The sequence below is a fragment of the Plectropomus leopardus genome, chromosome 17, assembly GCF_026936395.1.
Source record: "Plectropomus leopardus strain MGB_pleo_1.0 chromosome 17, ASM2693639v1, whole genome shotgun sequence".
Taxonomy (NCBI): domain Eukaryota; kingdom Metazoa; phylum Chordata; class Actinopteri; order Perciformes; family Serranidae; genus Plectropomus; species Plectropomus leopardus.
In genome coordinates, this window is record NC_142192.1 from 26,070,755 (window position 1) to 26,089,318 (window position 18,564).

An 18,564-nucleotide genomic window follows, 5' to 3' on the forward strand; every position below is an offset into this window, starting at 1 on the left:
ACACTGATTAAGGAGATGTTAAAGTGGCACTTTATAAACAAACAGTTGCCCACTCCTGCTTAAACAGTAAACTTTATTTAGACAAATGCAACATATTGTTAAAACAAGAACTGTGTCTCATCATTACTTAGTAGGTTTGCATGTTGTCATAATAAACAAGTAGACTAAGAGTCTTGCTAGTCTAGTCTTAGATACGGCAGTACTTTTGAGCTAAATGCTACCGTTAGCATGCTAATATGCTCACAGTAACAATGCTAACATGCCGTTGATTAGCAGGAATAGACCAAATCATTATGATGTCCAGCTAACAACAACAATCACAACTGGCAATTGTTTTCTATTGCAGAGATTTGAGAAATCTGTAAATGTGATGTTTCTGCATGGATTGCATGGCAGACCATGCAGTAGTTGTTGAAATATTTCACTCTGGATCAAAGTGGTGCACAGACAGACAGGCTGAAAGTTTCTTGTAAGACAACAATAATTTAGTATGTAGTAAAACTAAAGAAAATATGTCACAACATGAAAAATATCTTGTTATAACAAAAAAAGGATGTCATTAAAGCAAGAAACTTACGCTATAAGGAGAAACTGAGCAGATGTTTTTTTTGTCGTGGCAGCCGCACGCTGCTGTTATAAGATAAATATTCAATATTCAAGCTGAACTTGTTATATCAAACTCATCCCATCAGAGTCCTGAGTTTCCACATGTACATAAGCAGCACTGTCTTCATCTCAGATTCGTCACGCCTCATAACGTGTCATTACTGATCATATCACCCACAGTGCAATCAGCAGTTCGGCTCTCGGCTCCCCATCGCCACAATAGAGACTCAGATTTTGTGCTTGATAATCACTAATAACACAGACACTGCGGGAACATGAAAGGACAATTTTGGAGTTGAATCATATTTGAGTCGATATCAGAACTCGTGTTTCGGGCCTTGGGAGACGCTCTGCAGCAGTGTACCAGTAACAGGGTGGTGGTGGGGTGACGTTTATAGATCAATCTGCCTCCAGGTGAAGAGTCGATCACCAGGCAGCAGCTCAGCTCAGCCTCCTCTTGCCGCATTGGAGAAAGAAGAGGAGGAGGGGAAACCACTGTTGCCTAGCAACGGGAGGTAGTCGTGTTATCAGTTAGTCATAAAACATGTTGTAAAAATGATAATGTACAGCAGAGGTGACTGTTGCATAAGAAAGGCCAGTCTGTGATACAAGGAGTGTTTTTAGTGTTAAATGCGTAAAAACATTGTTGTGATTGCACTGTTATCGTGTGTGTGTCAGTAGGTGTCGTGCATACCAACACGGTGAGGCACTACAGTAGAGCACTGAGAGGAAGCAGGACACACGGTCGAGTTGTTTCTGAAAATACATCTTTGCAAAGCATGTTGTCAGCTGTTGTCATGACAAACAGGATACTGGACAACATGTCGAAATCCATTAGATCTCAGTGAGATGGTAAAATCTGTGTGCATCTGTACATTATCATCTACTGCGCACTCGCGTGTCTGTATTTTTTTGTTCTGTTTTGAAAGAACAGAACAGTTAACAGCGCAAAGAAAACAAAACCCACATGATGTTTACTCAGTTTGATGCCTCAAAGAGCTCAAGTGCAACACTAAATAATATCACGGCAGCCAGTGGTGGTTAAAAAAGTCAAATTTTTATTTTAAAGGAATAGTTCAGTAGTTGGGTAACTCAAGGACTTTACAGTAGGTGGGTTTCCATTACAGATTTGCGCAACAATGTCAATAAAACACAATTGTGAGATGACTGCGTTTCCTTTGATTGATGCTATGCGACTTCTTCTCTCGCGATAACATTACAAGAAGCATGGCGATGGACGTTCAAAACGTCAGGTTTGTTTCTATTGCAGCCACCGCACCAGCCGTCATTATTTCCAATCAAAGGCGATGTAGGCGTGTTATGCGCGTGATAATGGAAAGGCGAGCCCCTTATACAAGGGAGCCGCCACATATGAGGGATTTCTGGGAGGTGATTGTCCACGATTTCACAGAGGAATTGTGGATTCAGCGTTCCTACCAACAAGCACATAGCCATAGCATCATGTGACCTATAAAAGCCAAAAAAGTGTTTCCATTTCAGTTTTATGAAATATGGCTTTTTTCAATCACCTGAGGTACCACCTCATGTAAAAACGTTTTTACAGTAAATGGGAATTTTTTCGAAATTGACGTGTTTCCATTAGGCGTAGTTTATATTCACAATTTCAGTTTTCGCAATTTGAGGGTTAATGGAAACCCTCCTAGTGAACTAAAACGTAGAAAATAAAACATGTAAGTGTGAAAAAACATTGTTAAGAATTCTATTGGACACGTGAAATTGAATCGATTAATCGATAGGCTGTGAAATGCCGTCAAAATACACGCAATATATTGCTGTTATCTTTGACTTAGGATAAGTTGTTATGTTTTTTTTTCAAATAGTGATTAATTGATTGTTCATTTTACATTAATCGACTAAAGAAAGTACGTACGATTTGCAAACCTAATGAAAGTACTGGAGTAAAGTACCTTAAAACCCACTTAAGTACACATATTGCTCCCCTTCACTGTCTGCGGGTCTAAAGTTTAAATTATTTGAAAGAAAATGCTTCAAACGTTTGTTTCTTTATTTCGGTTGCTGTTGAAGACGTTAGAGCGTCATCTGTAAAATATTCTGTGTGAAGAGTCTCTGAATCTGAGCTCTCTCTCTGCATCATTCATCGCCTCTTTCTCTGTCTATTCCCTTTCAGGGTTTTCTAGTATTCGTGTAAAATTCATACACAGGCATCTTCAGTTTCTAACCAGACTGATTTGATTCTGACAGAATCAAAGATGGCGCAGACCTCTGACTTTAAGCAAATTTACTGTCTGGCATTAAGTTTGCTTTGAAGAATGATTTATTATGTGTATATGTTTCTCCACCCGTCATTACAGAACATTTGATTATATTCTGCTGTTGTTGGACGTCACATGTGCTGATCATCACATAACAGATTCACGCTGTGTAATACCAGACTGGTGTTAAAGTCAGAGTGTGTTTCGCTAAAAGCTGAACTCACAGAAACTGATTGCACTGCATTGGGTTTGATTTGGGGTCGAGTAAACGGCCATGCTGGCTTTTTACATGATGTGTTTTTTTGAGTGGTAAGTAATGGAAATTAACGTTTGTGTGTTGTTATCTAATGTCTGAAACTGTGTGTAACGTGGGAAAAGGGTCGGTCATTCATCCTGTTTGAGCTTCTCTGGTTCTTTGAGTGTGACGGTGTCTGATTGTGCAGACTGGAGTTACAGAAACATTTTCTCGTTGCAGTAAAAATCTCACTGGATGAGTTGAACCTCAGTGTGTGGAGCTAAAAACCAGTGTGCTCACCAAGTCGTTGAGATCTGAAAACAAAATTAAAGAAGCACAAGTGATAAGATAATCGTGCAGAGAGTTTAACCCCCAAAGCTCATAACGACAACATCACAGCTTACAGCTTTGATCCACCAAACAACACTTACGGTTTGACTGTGCAAGAAGGGATTATTAGCAACATAACGTATTTGTACTCATTATTGGGTCCATGTAAAAAAGATAGATCATCTGATGAAAGTGTCGTTGCCCCATATCTGTTTTAGCTGCACACCTATGTTTACTTTGGTGACTACAGTGTCATTATAACCAATAAAATCACTGCTTAAAGCAGCAAAAATCAAACCGTTGCGATAAACTTTGATTTGTTCTAAAGCTTCCTTCAAATACAACTTACGATGTTGTGTTTTCATTATGATAAGTGAGCTTACATTAGAAATGACACAAGAGTTGACAACTATGGCTCACCACAACTGGTGAAAACTAAAATGTTAGAAATGTAGAAACCATCTTAGCTGCAAACAACACATCAGTATATCGTTTAAATTGTAGTAACACGATACCTCTTGAAAACATCAATGTTAAAAGCTAAAACAGAGCTATAAGCCTCTTGCAAGTTAATTTCTTCTGCATGTAAGACAGCGAGCTTTTCTGCTGACTTTCTAAATCATCATCAGTAAATAGAAAAAAATCTCTTTCATTAATTTGTTGACTTTTTAAGTCAGTCAGTGAGACTTTTGAATCTTTCAGAGCCTCTGAGATGTTTAATCAAGTGTTCATTCACGTGCTGGTGGAAAATCTGTGTAACGTGAGCCGTTGTGCATCTTATTCGATTTCAGTGCTTTTTAGAAGTGATGAGGGTTTTTCTGGTAAAATAAACACACGAGAATGGTGTTTGTTTTCTACTGAAAAAAGCAATTTTAGCTTTTTTTGTCATAATCCTCAGACTTTCCAGCTTCATCCTCCTCTGAATCAGTTTTCCAGCAGCACATGATTGAAGCATAAAGCTCCACTCTGCATCAGACTGTGTGTGTGTGTGTGTGTGTGTGTGTGTGTGTGTGTGTGTGTGTGTGTGTGTGTGTGTGTGTGTGTGTGTGTGTGTGTGTGTGTGTGTGTGTGTGTGTGTGTGTGTGTGTGTGTGTGTGTGTGTGATCAGTGAGCAGCGGTTCACCCCCTGCTGTGAGTGTATTCACCTGTGCGACAGACTGTATGCAGGAGATATTAGGGGTGTGTTTGCGGTTTGTCGCTCTGACAGTAACACAATACTGACGGCACCTTCTTGTGTCAGCCCGCAGCCTGCGTCTGAGCCCGTGGGAGAGCAAGATCGTGGAGCGGCTCATGACGCCGACGCTGTCCTTCTTGGCCCGCAGTCGCAGCGCCGCCACCCTCCTCAACAACAGCGACTCTTGTGAGTGTGAAACCACATGTGGATAGTTAGGACAGAGGAATAATACTGTGTTTGGTCATCCTTAGATCCCTGTTTAGGACATTTTATGAGTTTTTTTGACCTAAAATCATCACTCTTCTTGTCTTTGTTCCAGTATTTATCTTTACCCTCTCTGTCCTGCACTTTCTTCTTTAATCTCTCTGTTTCTATCCAGGTTTTTTTGAATAAAATATAACCCTATAGTGACATGTTCAAAGTTCAATCTTTACCTTCAGCAAGAAAGAAGTTAAGAAATAATCTCACCGCTTCATATAATAGCTTTTCTGGAGCTTTTGATCATATCATGTGAACTTCATCGGATGACTGAGTTCATCTTTTTATCATGAATTCTAGATTTTCAAATTTACATTTTCTCTCAAGCACTTCTCTGCAGTGTTCATTAAAGTGAGCTTAGAAGTTTGTCCATCAATTATCCTAAAAAAAAAAAATGCAAAAAGACCTCATGGTGAGATTGTTTTCTTCACAACAATTTATTTTCAATATCAATAAGAATCTGTCAGTTGTTTGTTTGAATAATTGTTTAGTCCAAAAATGTCAGAAAGCTGTGAGAAGTGCACCCTGCAGCTTCTCATATCCAAAAGGTGATATCTTTAAATCGATTGTATTGTCCAAAACTGTAAGATTTTTTTAAATGATATAAATCACGGAAATGCAGCAAAACCTGGAACCAACAGTTATTTGACATTTTTGCTTTATAAAAAAATTGTTTCAGTATTTATATTTTCCCTCCCTCTTACTCCTCTCTCTTCCTCTCTCTGCATTAATGTTATTATATTTGTATATAAAACCCTGTGTTAATATTTTGTTCAGTTGGAGATGCATTGGAAGGCTGCAACTAATGATTATGTTAAATATCAGTTCATCTGTCATTTATTTGTTGGGTTAATCATTAATTGTTTATTCTAAAAATGTCTGCAGGCAGTGAAAAATACACACCACATTTTTTCAGATTTCAAATTGACGTGTTTAACATGTTCTTTTAATCAAAACAATATCCAAAACCTAAAGATAATAAATTTACAATTAAATGAAACTGAGAAAACCAGCAAAAACTCACATTTGTGAAGCTAAAACCAGCAAATATCTGACATTTTTGCTTAATGAATATCGTCAGTTGTTTAGTTCCACTGAAGATAAGGTTTCAACAGAAGATTATCTTCAGTATCACTAAATCAATCATTTTTGTTGTTGGAATAATCGATTCATCGTTTGGTTTAAAGATGTCGAAACACTGCTGTTTGTCAGATCCCAAGATGACATCTTTAAGATGCTTATTTTGTCAAAACAGCAGTAAACAACATTTAAAGATTAGATTTTACAATAATATAAAACAAAGAAAATCTGGTAAAATCTCACATTTAAGAAGCTGAAACCAGCAGATTTTTGTCATTTTTTCTTTTGAGATGATTAATCGATTATCCAAATAGCTGTTGTGTTGATTCCTGAGGGGTCTTTGCTGCTTTAAAGAATAAAGCCATAAAATTTGGTGGATTAATAACTAAAAGATGAATGAAAGATGAGTGAAATCAATAAGATCCCATCAGGAACAGTAAAATAAGTCCCCTCCTCCTCAGCCATCGTTACCGTATCTGTCAGATGGATTGAGTCGTCGTGTCGCAGCATGTCACTGTGAGACTTTTCATTATCACTCTGCATGGTGTTCATGTGTGTGTGCGGGGCCCTGACCTCGGCCCTGCTGCCGCTCTCTGCATGTTCATGTGTCACTCAGACTCTCACCACTGCTCCCGTTCAGTCTCCGCCAGCCCGCTGAACGCCTGCTCCCATCACCACCCGCACCAGAACGCCGAGCGCTGGAGGGTCTCTTCCGCCAGCACGCCGGACATCACCCAGCGCCAGCGCAGGCGAAACTCCACACCGGTAGGCACAAAGAATGACTCACAAACCTGCTGTGAACATATGCACTGTTTTTCTGGGTTTTTTATTTTTTATTTATATGTTTTATAACAGAAATGTTTAAGCTGATCTTTTGTGGTTTTGTTGTCTGTTATTTTTGGATCTTTCGTACCCTAAAACAGACCGTCAAAATACATAAATACATAATGCATAAAACATACTTCACTTCAGATGAAAAAATATGACTTAATTTCCAGTGATCCATCAAACCTATTTAACAGGAATGGAAACCTATATTTGATATTTAAACCTGCGCTTGTTAAAGTTTGAACAGCTTTTTTATGAACATATATATTGATATTCTACATTATGTAACTTGTTGCCATTTTTCATGTGATCCCTACTGTTAACGAAGTATTTCACAGCTGGAAACATGGTATTTTCATCAAACTAGGTTGTCTATGCAGTAAGAATAGCCTCAGCCTGAGGAAATTACTGGTTATTGTTTTTCTTCAAGGTGGACAAAAAGAAGAAAGAGAAGAAAGACAAAGAGAGGGAGAATGAGAAAGAGAAGAGCGCTCTCACAAAAGACAAAGTGCAGAAGAAGAGACAGACGACGTCACCCACCACCACCACCCAGAGATCCAGGCCAGAGAGCAGGTATCATGCAAAAAACCCTGTATTTTAACTAGAAAAAATGCTAAATTAATTCTATATTGAGGCATTAGTTAAAGCCTCATGGGACCCGAATCACCCAAAACCTTCTAAATATGTAATTTAGGGTCTTACATGTGTAATAAAAAGCATAAAAAAGCGATCACACATTAACCTCAATCTAAATTTGAAATATTGTCATTTTAGTTTTTCCTCTCTTTCCTGAAGTTGGGTTAATTTTGGCGTCTTTATCCCTGATCCTGAAATCGAAACAACTGAAATCCCTCAACGCTCCTTTCAAGTCTTCGACTAACATAACGTTAATTGTGCAGCACGCAGTGTTTGTGTTTGTTTCCTGGCTTTTATCAACATTAGATTAACACCAGTGAGAATGTGCCAAATGGGAAAGCTATAAAATAATAAGAATTAATTTATAATATGGCACTAGCGTTAGCTAACCCTGCAGTGCCATAATTTATCATTGCATTCATAGTTTTGATACTAAATGGGTGCATCTTAGCTCATGTCACATGTGCTACGTTATGCATCGATAAAAAAGCATTTTGTAAACTCAGCATTCAGTGACGGAGTGAAATGTGTTATTTTGATAATCTTCTGATTCTGAAAGTTCAGAGGGTGTGTCCTGTAACACTCTGAGTGCCGGAGCACTTTGGCACAAACCGGACATTTGGTAAATTCTTGGAGAAAGAAAACGCTCCGTGACTTTGAACAACAGCTCTCTCTTTTTAGTGTAGAGCTTCAGACTGGATTAACGAATGCACCCAGAGTCAGAGGGCTGGAGCAGATCGAGCTGTACCACTCCGATTCTGCTTTGCTCCATGGTTGTCGTGGAGACTAGAGACAGTTGACAAAGGTGGGATACGAGGAGGTGTCAATCAAAACGTGATCTGCCACGCCCACACAGTCTGGAGAAATGCTGTTATCCTCAAAAACAGCTGTTTTGAAGTTGGTTTTCTAATAGTTTATAGCATTTATTTTCACTCAGATTTTTGTAGATACGTAATGAAACACCAAACTTTTTAAAAATATGTCTGTTTTTATTATTTCAAGCCACATTTCCAGAGGCGTTAGTTAAAGCAGGAGAGGCTGAGAGAGAGAGGTGCTGGAGCTTTATCCTCGGAGCAGGTTAATGTCTGACAGATGGTCCAAGGTGCTATAATCTAACTACTAAAAGAGACTCTGCTGGACGCCGTTCAGCCAGCAGCCGAGAGCCAACCGCAGGTCTGTTAGACAGAGAGGGGTTGTCCTGACTGATGGCTCCGCTCCTCTCAGGTTACATCCCCCTGCAGCCAAATAATTATGGACCCACTCATATCTTCCACATGACCCAGATATCAGCTTCATGCGGTGCACCGGGAACCTCGTTACCTTTTCCTGCTCCGCCATGAAACATCATCTTCCTGTGCCACCAACTCTCTCTTTGACTCATATTTCACCTCCACCTCCACCTCCTCTCTTCTCCTCAGCACCCCGAAGCCCAAAAACAGACCTCCGTCTCCTGCTGCCCCCAAGAGTCGGCCCCTGTCCCCCCTGGTGCCGGCAGCAGCAGCGGCCTCCAAGACCCCGACGGGCAAAAAGACTCCTCCCCCTGGCACCAAGACCCGACCCAAACGAGCCCAGACGCCCGCCAGGGTGCAGCCCCAGACGGTTACTGCGGTCACCGTGGAAACGGGCCACGAACCCCAGCAGCCCGACACTGCAGAGGAGAAAAAGAGTGAGTATGGTTACCATAGAGACGATATCCAAGCTTCAAGGTGACCTAGAGGTTTTGGCCGACATTTGTGTTAAAGGACAGTGTGATTACTGCGGAGAGCGTGCCAGGTTCGCACCAGCTCTCTGATCTACGACAGCTTTACTGACTGGTCTCTAACTGGAGTGATGTTGCACACTGTCAAACCACAATTACTCTTAAACGGTGTGCATTCGCGCCAGACTGTTGTCAAATAACCACAGAAACCTCCCTGCTTATGTGCACAATAAAGTTTTCACCTTTTTTTAATGCTTTATTTTTTTTATTGTTTTTTTGATGCAAACAGACAAGACGAGGGACGACAGACATCATAGGAAGGATGGATGCATAACATCATGTAAAATAAAAAACTGAGGGGAGAGGAAAAGGAGCAGGGATACACTGTAGCATCAAGGACTTTGAATCCTTCTTGTCCGTGATTATCCTTAAACATCCCAAAAGCACACAGTGCAAAAAGTTTCCTGTGAGGAAAACTCTCCACAGGAGTTTCCAAACTGTCAGTGTGTCATGAAGTGGAGCGCACTGTGGTTTAAGGGAGTGGAAGTAGAAAATGTGATTGGCCCTGATTGTCACAGCATGAAAAACACAAAAAGTGCATTTGGCACACCCCCGACTGACTTGGCAGGGCGCACTTGACTGCAATCTGTGCTGTGTTGCTGGGTTCATGAAAAAAGAGCTCTTTATGTCTGTTATTGATAAATCTGCTTTACACGATGGGCACTTAACTGGGAATTGTTCTTTTATGAAAATAAAATTCAATGTTGAATCTTTGGAACGTGACGAATGATTTAAAAATGTATCACTGGCAGTCAGTCTAATTCTGCAGATGTTTTTAATAATCGGTTCTCGGTAAACCAGATGTTTGCTTCCATATTATTGTGTTTTTAGAGACATAAGCACCACCTGACCTCTCTGTCTCCTCTCAAACAGACTCCAGTAATCTTCCTGCCATCGTGGTGTCCTCTGCACCGGTTACACCTCCCTCACTCAGCCCAGCGGTTGTATCAGCGGCCTCTCCAGCGGCTCCAAATGTAGAGCGAGCCGCTTCTCCTGCTGCAGCCTCCAACAGTAATCCTGCTCCTTCTGCTGCACCCGCAGCCGCCCCCGCTGCCGCCTCCACCACCCCGGCTGCACCGGCCAGCAAGCCGTCAGCCGGCACCAACGACCCGGAGGAGGCTGCTCGTGTCCTGGCAGAGAAACGCAGACAAGCCCGAGAGCAGAGGGAGAGGGAGGAGCAGGAGCGTCTGGAGCAGGAGCAGAGGAACAGGTCAGACCTAATCTCGATATATATGATGCCAACATCATAACGCCTCCTTGTTCATCATATAATTTAATTCAGTGTCCATAAACAATGTGATAATACTTTGAAGCATTTCTGACGTAATAAATTAAATCTTTATTGCCAAGAGACATTAAACACACAGCGTTTGACACAGTAACAGGAACACTTTCCAACATGATGTAATTCAATACAACAGTCCTGCAATAAAAAAACACATTTTAAACTTGCATTATATTGCATCACACTGTAAGGTTATTTTATCCCTCCTCACCTTGCCAAAATATTTTTTTCTGACAAAAAAACAGACAATTTAGTGATGTTTTACTTTACAAATCCTTAATTTCATAATAATTTCTGTGAATTTGGCATTGATTGCAGGAAAATGAGAAACTTCCATGAAAGAACTGCTGCATTAAAACCCAAATAAATGAAAGAATTAAAAAAAATAACATGAGTGATCATAAACCTTATCTAGTGAGAATTTTGTTATTATATAATGTTGCCTGTAGACAAATGTCAGTTTGTCCAACTGCTGCTAAAAAATCAGTTGTTACTGAGTTATTTATATGCACTTACACCATTTGAGCACTGTCTTTATTTTAATACGTCATATAATTTCATTTAATTAATGTAATTTATTATTTGTTCAATTAATTTCATATAACGTAATTTAATTATTTAATACCTAAATATACTGATATAATGTCCGTAATTATTACTATTATTATGATGACCAAATTACATCACTATTATTCACTGTAAAAAGAAACCATTTGTTCTAAACCTAAAAAGTCAGTGTGCGGGCTGCAGTAAAATTTTAAGTTGGCTGAATGTGAGGGGACAAGTTGAGGTCAATTTCTAATGATTTACTTTGGCTTTTTTAAGTTCAGTCAACGTAAAATTTTAAGGAAGCCTAGATGCTAACATTTCAAAGATAAAAAAATATTTTAACTTTAAAGATTTTTTACAGTGTTTTGAATATTATATATATATACCCAATACCCAATTACATCACTAAGAAAATTATTGGCAAATTTGAAACTTTTTTTCATAGAAACATTAGAGTTTTGTTGTTTTTTTTCACATTTTTTAATAGTGGAGGTTTTAAATATCCGACTTGTTTCCCATTCTGTTGTTTCATTTGAAAGACGGTTTATTTTTGGTGTTCTAGCCTCAGGTAGTGAAGAACAACACCTGAGAGAACTGAAGGTTGTTCTCAGGTTCCTGCTGATCTTCCTGCAGATATTTAATATGTTCTTACTGTTTGTAACACGTCTTTTCAGGATCCTCCGGGAGGAGGCGATGGCACGGGAGGCCGAGGAGAGGAAGCGCAGAGAGGAGGAGGCTCGATTCATGGCGGAGCAACAGCGTCTGAGGGACGAGGCCCAGCGGGCTCAAGAGGAGAAGGAGGCGCAGGAGAGAGCAAAGGCCGAACAGGAAGAGAACGAGAGGCTGCAGAAACAGGTCAGTCACCAGGACAGATTAATTGTCGTCAAAACTATTGTAGTCTACATCATTCAAACTAGGAATACTTCTTTGAGTCTGCAAACAAGATTTTTTGTAGTTTTTATTTATGCTCAGGAAATTCAAGGGATTCGATATTATTATTCCAGCCATGCATTACATGAGAAGAACAACACTACTACTGTACTCAGGTCTCTGTGATCAATAATAACATTATAATAAATAAAACACCGGGTTATCAGATAGATAGATAGAGTGAGCAGTGCAGTGTGTAAACAGTAAAACCCTAAAATCTTAAAAATGGAGAAACACATATCAAAGTGCCCTGGGAAATATAATAATATAGAATCTAATTAAAATATTAAAATTACAATAAAAGTTACTATTTAAAGTATCAGCAGTTAAGGACTGAAATGTAGTGGAGTAAAAGTACAAATTTTATTCGGGAGAAATACTTAAGTACTGTAATGAAATATTGTTACCTCAAACTGGAAACAAACCCACAGCCTCGGACTAAATTCTCTGCTGTGAAGCCCATCACGTCCTCAGGGAGACACAGGATCATTTCTTAACTGTAAATACTGTACGCTCTGAAAACCCTCTAATTTTCCATTAACCGCCATGAATCCCTTTGATCCCCACATGCAGTAAGCCCATTTACCATCTGGGCAGATTAATGTGTACGAGGATGCCTGAGCTGTCGGGGGCTTGATACCATACGTGAGCCCAAACCTCTGCCTCCCTCACCCCCTGACTGACTGACTGACTGACTGACTGTCTGGCATCTGGGCAGATTAAAGCAGGAGAGTATGTGCTGCTGTCACGGACGGAGCGTGAGCCCTGTTAGTCAGAGGCCCCTTGTCTGCCCGGGCAGATGCCAGCTGGTGACCTCCATAATGGTGATGAGCGGAGGCTGAGGGAGCCATTGTGATCTGGGGAGATAGTGACAGGCCTGTGCTGCCTCTGTCTCGTACACTCGGCTCGCTCTCTGCAGATAAGCAGCGTCAGTGTACGCCTGAAGCACTCCGCCACGCTCGACTCCCCTTTTCCCCTTCAATCGGGCCATTGTTCCACCCTGACAGCTCGAGAGCAGAGAGGCCTCGTATTTTTTAGAGCTCAAGTGCCGCACTCTCTCAAATTGAAACTGAAAATGTGTGTGACTGTTGAAGATTTGTGCGTTTAAAATCAGAAGTCAGAAGTCAGTGCACGCTGGTTAACTGTGCAGATTTTCCAACAGCAGCAGGTTACAAAAGTTCTGCACGCAGACGTGATTTATGCACATGTCATAATTCTTGTTTTTATTCAACACATCTGTTTGTTGGTGCTCAATCTAAATACTCAGTGAAGCGTGTAATGGAGTTACTCAGATAATATCAACTCCGGCCTGAAGGCCGCAGAACAGACTGAGCATGTGCCACCCCCTGGTGGTCAAGAGATGCAGTAACACACAGTGTGAACAGTGGTGGAAGAACTACCCTAAAATTTAAAATAAAAGCCAGTTAAACACTCAGTACGTTTCACTAGCCCACAAATAGAGGCCTGTCTCAGTTAGAGGTCTGGTCTGGTTTCAGTGCAGTTTATTTTATATAATTTAAGTGGATTTATAAATTGTAGGCTACCTGCTGGAGAAAATGTTAGTTAGCTGCTTAGATCACAAATACAATATGTATATATTTTTAAACTCCTGTCAATATGAGCATGCTGCACATGATATTAGCTTGGTAAGATTCTACACAATTCAATCAATACGACAGAAGACGGCACTACAGTACAGTAAACGCAAAAAAGGCACTAATAAACGTAATATTTTAAAAGCCAGGGAAAAAATATCAGGTGAATTGTATTCAAAGTTTTTGTAATTCTATATTTAAAATTATTTTGCAGAATTATTGTAATTTTTAAGCTATTTCTTTCAGGTCATTTCTTCCTTTTTTTTCGTATTTCTTTTGAAAACATGGGGGAAAAGACGATGAGCAACTCTGCATGAAATGTATCACAAATTGCATGAAATTAGTAGATTGGGATTTTTTTTTCAGAAAACTACACCTATTATTATCATTATTATAAGTTTAGGATTATAATTATTATTAAGTAGGTTTTTTTTTACATTCCACAATTTATTTATACTACTTTTCTTGTACTTTTGACTAGTTTCTTGCTTATTTCTGGGTCATCTTCGTCAACTTGTTCACAGCATTTTTCCCTTGTTTTCAAAAGAACAAAAGCCAGTTTGCCCAGATTTTAAAGGGCGAAAGAGTTTATGTATCTTACGAAGGAGAAAGATTTTCTCAGTACATAAAGAGACACTTGATCTCTCAGGAGATACATGGTTTCACTGGACAGGAAGGAATGGAGATTATAATCTAAAAAGTAACTAAAGCTGCAGGAAAAATGTAGTGCATATTTGATATTTGTCTCCAAGATGTAGTGGAATGGAAGTAAAAAGTTGCATAAAATGTAAATACTCAAAGCAAAGTAAATGTACTTAGTTACAAGTAAAAATAGCAACACCACGCTGTAAAATTACTCCATTATGAGGAGAATCATTTATTCAAACAACAAAGTCTGGGGTTCCTCTTCAGACTAAAGAAATTATGTGAATGTCATTTATTTATACTCATTCTGACTTTACTGTATATTTATAGAGAGATGGCCTTTGTTGTCCCAGGAGGGGAATTTGTTTTCAATCTTCATGTCTCACAAGATAAACATACAAATATACAACAATGGATACGATGGACATATCGTCCCATATTTGTACAAATTCTTACACATGCTCATGTATATATACACACACCTACATAGTATTTAGCAGAGTATTTTGTTTATACTTCTTGAGCAGAAGAAACAAAACTTCTTTCTGAAGTGCTTCGTCTTCTCCACGTCATAGATCTAAATAACATGTTATTACGAAACTCGTCTGTGGCCATACATCAGTCTAAAATAAATATATAATTGTGACCTAAATGTCTGCATTATTCACGATCTAACCCCAAAATATAATGTATATATTTAGTTTAATTGCTGCTCTGTTAACATGTCAGAACACAAACCACAGAAATAAAAATCCGTCAAGACTAAAATACAGTTTTAGTTACTAAAATTATTTTCTTGTAGGACCAGAAAAAAAGATTTTTGGCCTCATTTGCACGAAATATATTTTTTAGATGTTCAGCTACATGATGAATGGACTACTGGGCAGTTGTCAGTTGTTTTATATTTTCTTCTCTGTGGGAACATTTCCATCATCTTTCTTGTGCAGCCGGATTCAGTTTAAATGACTCACATCCTGCTGCTTCTGCTCTCTTTGTAGCTGCATGTGACTTTTCTAGTAGCGAACAGATTATTTGTTTTCAGTGTGAAACTCATATTCATCAGCTTCATATGAATGTTTTTGTCTTCTTTGCTCAGAGGGAGGAGGCCGAGGCCAAAGCCCGCGAGGAGGCCGAGCGTCAGCGCCTCGAGAGGGAGAAACACTTCCAGAAAGAGGAGCAGGAGCGTCTGGAGAGGAAGAGGGTGAGGAGAAAAACGTCTTCACAGTTCAGAGTCACACTCGAGTTCATCTCAGTACTTTTACTCTTTTAACAACAACATCTAACTAACCGATCTTTGTGTGTGATCTGCGCAGCGCCTGGAGGAGATCATGAAGAGGACTCGGAAAAGTGACGCAGGAGAAAAGGTCAGTTTGACTCCTTTTTAAACAAGCTTGAAGAAACCAAACTTCCTCTCGACTTTCTGGAATAATAAGAGTCTTTTTGTTCTTTATCATCACAGAAGGATGTGAAAGCTTCTCCACAGGTCAACGGCAAAGACTCGGAGCTCAGTAAGGGTAAGAGTCTGTGTAACAGTCTAAAAGTTAAACCCAGCGCTGGAATATAACTACTACTACATTTAATCAAGTACTTAGCTTTAGGACAAATTTGAGGTATTTTCCTCGCGTATTTCCATTTTATGCCACTTTATACCTCGACTTCACATTACTATTTTACTTTTTTATCCACTAAATTTGTCACACAGTGTTTTATCTCCTTCCTGTATCTCCAGATGTGTTGACGTTGAATGTTTGTGATGAACCGAAGGATGACGTGTTCCTTCATGTGTTGAGACAATTCTTATAAACTTAAGCTGGAAGCTGAAAACAGTGAAAAAGGCTGTTTTTCTGATACAATGAAAACATTTTAGAGTTAATTATTACTTACCTTTCGTTGAACTATTAACTAATAGTATCCAAAAGTTGCTTCTAATGAGAGAAACTTTACTTTATGATTTGAGAGGAATTTCTATGTTTGAATAACGGTGATGACTAATGCAAATTATCATGGTATTACAGTCAAAGATGTTAACATGAAACAACTGTGAAAACGTAGAATATTTAACAAATTTTAAACACATTTTTAAAAACAACATATGAATGATATGAGATGGATGATCAGAGAGAACAGTTGTTTTTAATTGGTAATGTTTTGTTTTATATGATTCTCATTGATCTGTTCTTGTTTTGAATGTTTTATTTTTGGTTGATTGATTTGATCAATGGTGGTGAACAGTGGGAATATTCATCTTTAATATTTAGTTTATTGATAAAAAGCGGGTATTACTTTAGTATTCACTTCTTCCTACTCCTAATTAGGCAATAAATACTTTGTTTTTTTACTGAATATGTTTACTGAGTATTCTTGTTTTATTTTCTTATATATTTTTCAATCTTTAGTAGGTTTTTTTTAATTTTTGCATGTTTTGAATACAAAAACAATCTAATATACGCTTAAATGTAGTCTGAAAAAAATGTATTTGCTCATTAATATTATTTCTCCTCAGCAGCCGGAAACCTGCAGAGTCCCAATGCAGCGGTCCTCAGCCCGTCACAAAGTGTGTCCGCTCCTGTTGTAAATGGCGTCCAGCCTGCCGCTCATCAGAATGGCGTCTCGGCTAATGGAGAGGCGGCTGACTTCGAGGAGATCATCAAGCTGAACAACAGCGGTAACCCGGCGCAGACTCAGAGCGGGCTGGTCAGCGAGCCCATCCTGGCTTTCGAGGGCGGAGAGCCCTTCCTGATGAAAACAGGCCCTATGAAGCCTCAGCATGTCGCAGGTACAGAGAACAGACACCACACGAGGCTGTGATGATTCAGCAGAGGCTTCAGCTGGAGCTGAATCCATTTAATCTTATTATATGAGATGAATCATCTTTTGACCTCTCATAATCATATTTGAGGGTCCTGACCCCAAAATCGGGAATCACTGTCATAGATCAGAAAATACAAACATGTCACCCTTTCAGTAAATTTATCAGAATTGGGCTTGTGGTGTCACATTTTATGTCTTTTTTTATTTTTTCTATAAAACTTCAAACTTCCCCTGAAATGTAGTATCCTTAAAATGCAAAATTACCTCAAGATTCATTTAAATGTGACAGGTGTTGTGTCAGAGGAAGACAAATATAAACTTGTATGTTTTTATTTTATAAGACCCATCTCTGTCACCTCTAACTGGAAATCTAACTCATAGATTATGTTAATGGCAGTCTCTAGATGGAAAGACATTTTTTCTTGTAATGTAGAATATCTTTTGTTTTCTTTATTGTGTTTACTAAAAAAAATGCTTTTATGACTGTGGGGACGCACACATAGAATCTGAAATCTTCCCATGTTCACAATTTGGACAAACACGCTGTGATCGAAACAGGGAAAAAAAAAAAAAGGCAACAGGAAATAATGCCCACCGCAAAACCCAGAAAACACAACATCGTCTCAGAAAAGATGCAGATAAATGTGATGCACAATGATTAATGTAAACACTTGTACTGTCAGTAATAGAGAGTATGTATGTATGTATTCAGCCTAACATGTGGTGAGTAACTGATACACAAATGGTCATTTGGGGGTTAAATATTCATCAAAGATATTGAGTTTATTATCTCATAGAAGAAAAGTGGCAAATCCTCATGTTTGAGAAGCTGGAATCAGCTTCTTTTTTTTTCATTTTACTTGTTAAATTATTGACTGATGAACAATATATTTGTCATTTTCTTGCAAGATGTCTTTCATTCGTTTGGTATTACTAAAATCAATAAACTTAAGGTAGACAAGAATAAAAACTTAATTTCTCTCATCTTCATCTCTCTGTTGTTTTTCCCTGCAGAGGTCCTGTGAGTCCCGACACACATCTCCATGGAGACGCGCCTTATGTCTCTGCTTGAGCTAAGAGATTCATGCCACACCACAGCGGCTTATTAAAAAAAAATCGTGTGCCAAACAAACAATGAACTGCGCTGAATTCACATGTTACAGTATCTGCCGCCACAGGACAAGGAGGAGCTTCTCATCTGAAATATATACAAAACATGCAACAAAAAGTATTCTCTGTCTCCACCGCGTGTCCCGGTGCAGCATCTGTTGAGTTTTATTGAAATGTCACATGCAGATTTTATGGTGCACCTTAAAGATGACTGACTGTGTAACAAATTTTAGAAAATACAGTATAAGACCCTGGAAATACATAATATTTGACAATGGTTGTTATTATTACCGTCGTTACGATCTTGTTATTGTTATCTTAAGTTGAACAGTGTGTGTGCGTGTGTGTGTTTGTTGTTTTTGTCTTGAATTATTGAGTTATTTAACATGGGGAGCATTGTAAGGACCGGCCACAGACAGTGTATGTAAATGTATAATGAGCCCGGCTGCCTAGGCCTCCTGTTACAGGGGATCTGTGAAATAAAGCTTTATGAAAGGGA

The 18,564-nt window shown here is 39.0% G+C and overlaps 1 protein-coding gene across 9 annotated transcripts in view; it reads left to right on the top strand.

Moving 5' to 3' along the window:
• Positions 1-18,564, top strand: part of map7d1b (MAP7 domain containing 1b) — a 54,236-nt gene extending 35,672 nt beyond the window's left edge. For 6 of the 9 annotated variants that reach the window (XM_088090149.1, XM_042506222.2, XM_088090152.1 and 3 more), the window contains 11 exons: positions 4,646-4,765; positions 6,534-6,682; positions 7,176-7,318; positions 8,800-9,047; positions 10,014-10,350; positions 11,649-11,829; positions 15,241-15,345; positions 15,458-15,508; positions 15,604-15,658; positions 16,648-16,920; positions 17,970-18,564. In XM_088090149.1, the coding sequence (XP_087946275.1) occupies positions 4,646-4,765; positions 6,534-6,682; positions 7,176-7,318; positions 8,800-9,047; positions 10,014-10,350; positions 11,649-11,829; positions 15,241-15,345; positions 15,458-15,508; positions 15,604-15,658; positions 16,648-16,920; positions 17,970-17,980 (1,673 nt within the window). In that variant the 3' untranslated portion in view covers positions 17,981-18,564. The remainder of the gene's footprint in view (positions 1-4,645; positions 4,766-6,533; positions 6,683-7,175; positions 7,319-8,799; positions 9,048-10,013; positions 10,351-11,648; positions 11,830-15,240; positions 15,346-15,457; positions 15,509-15,603; positions 15,659-16,647; positions 16,921-17,969) is intronic. The other 3 variants (XM_088090151.1, XM_088090153.1, XM_088090150.1) reach the window with 2 other exon arrangements.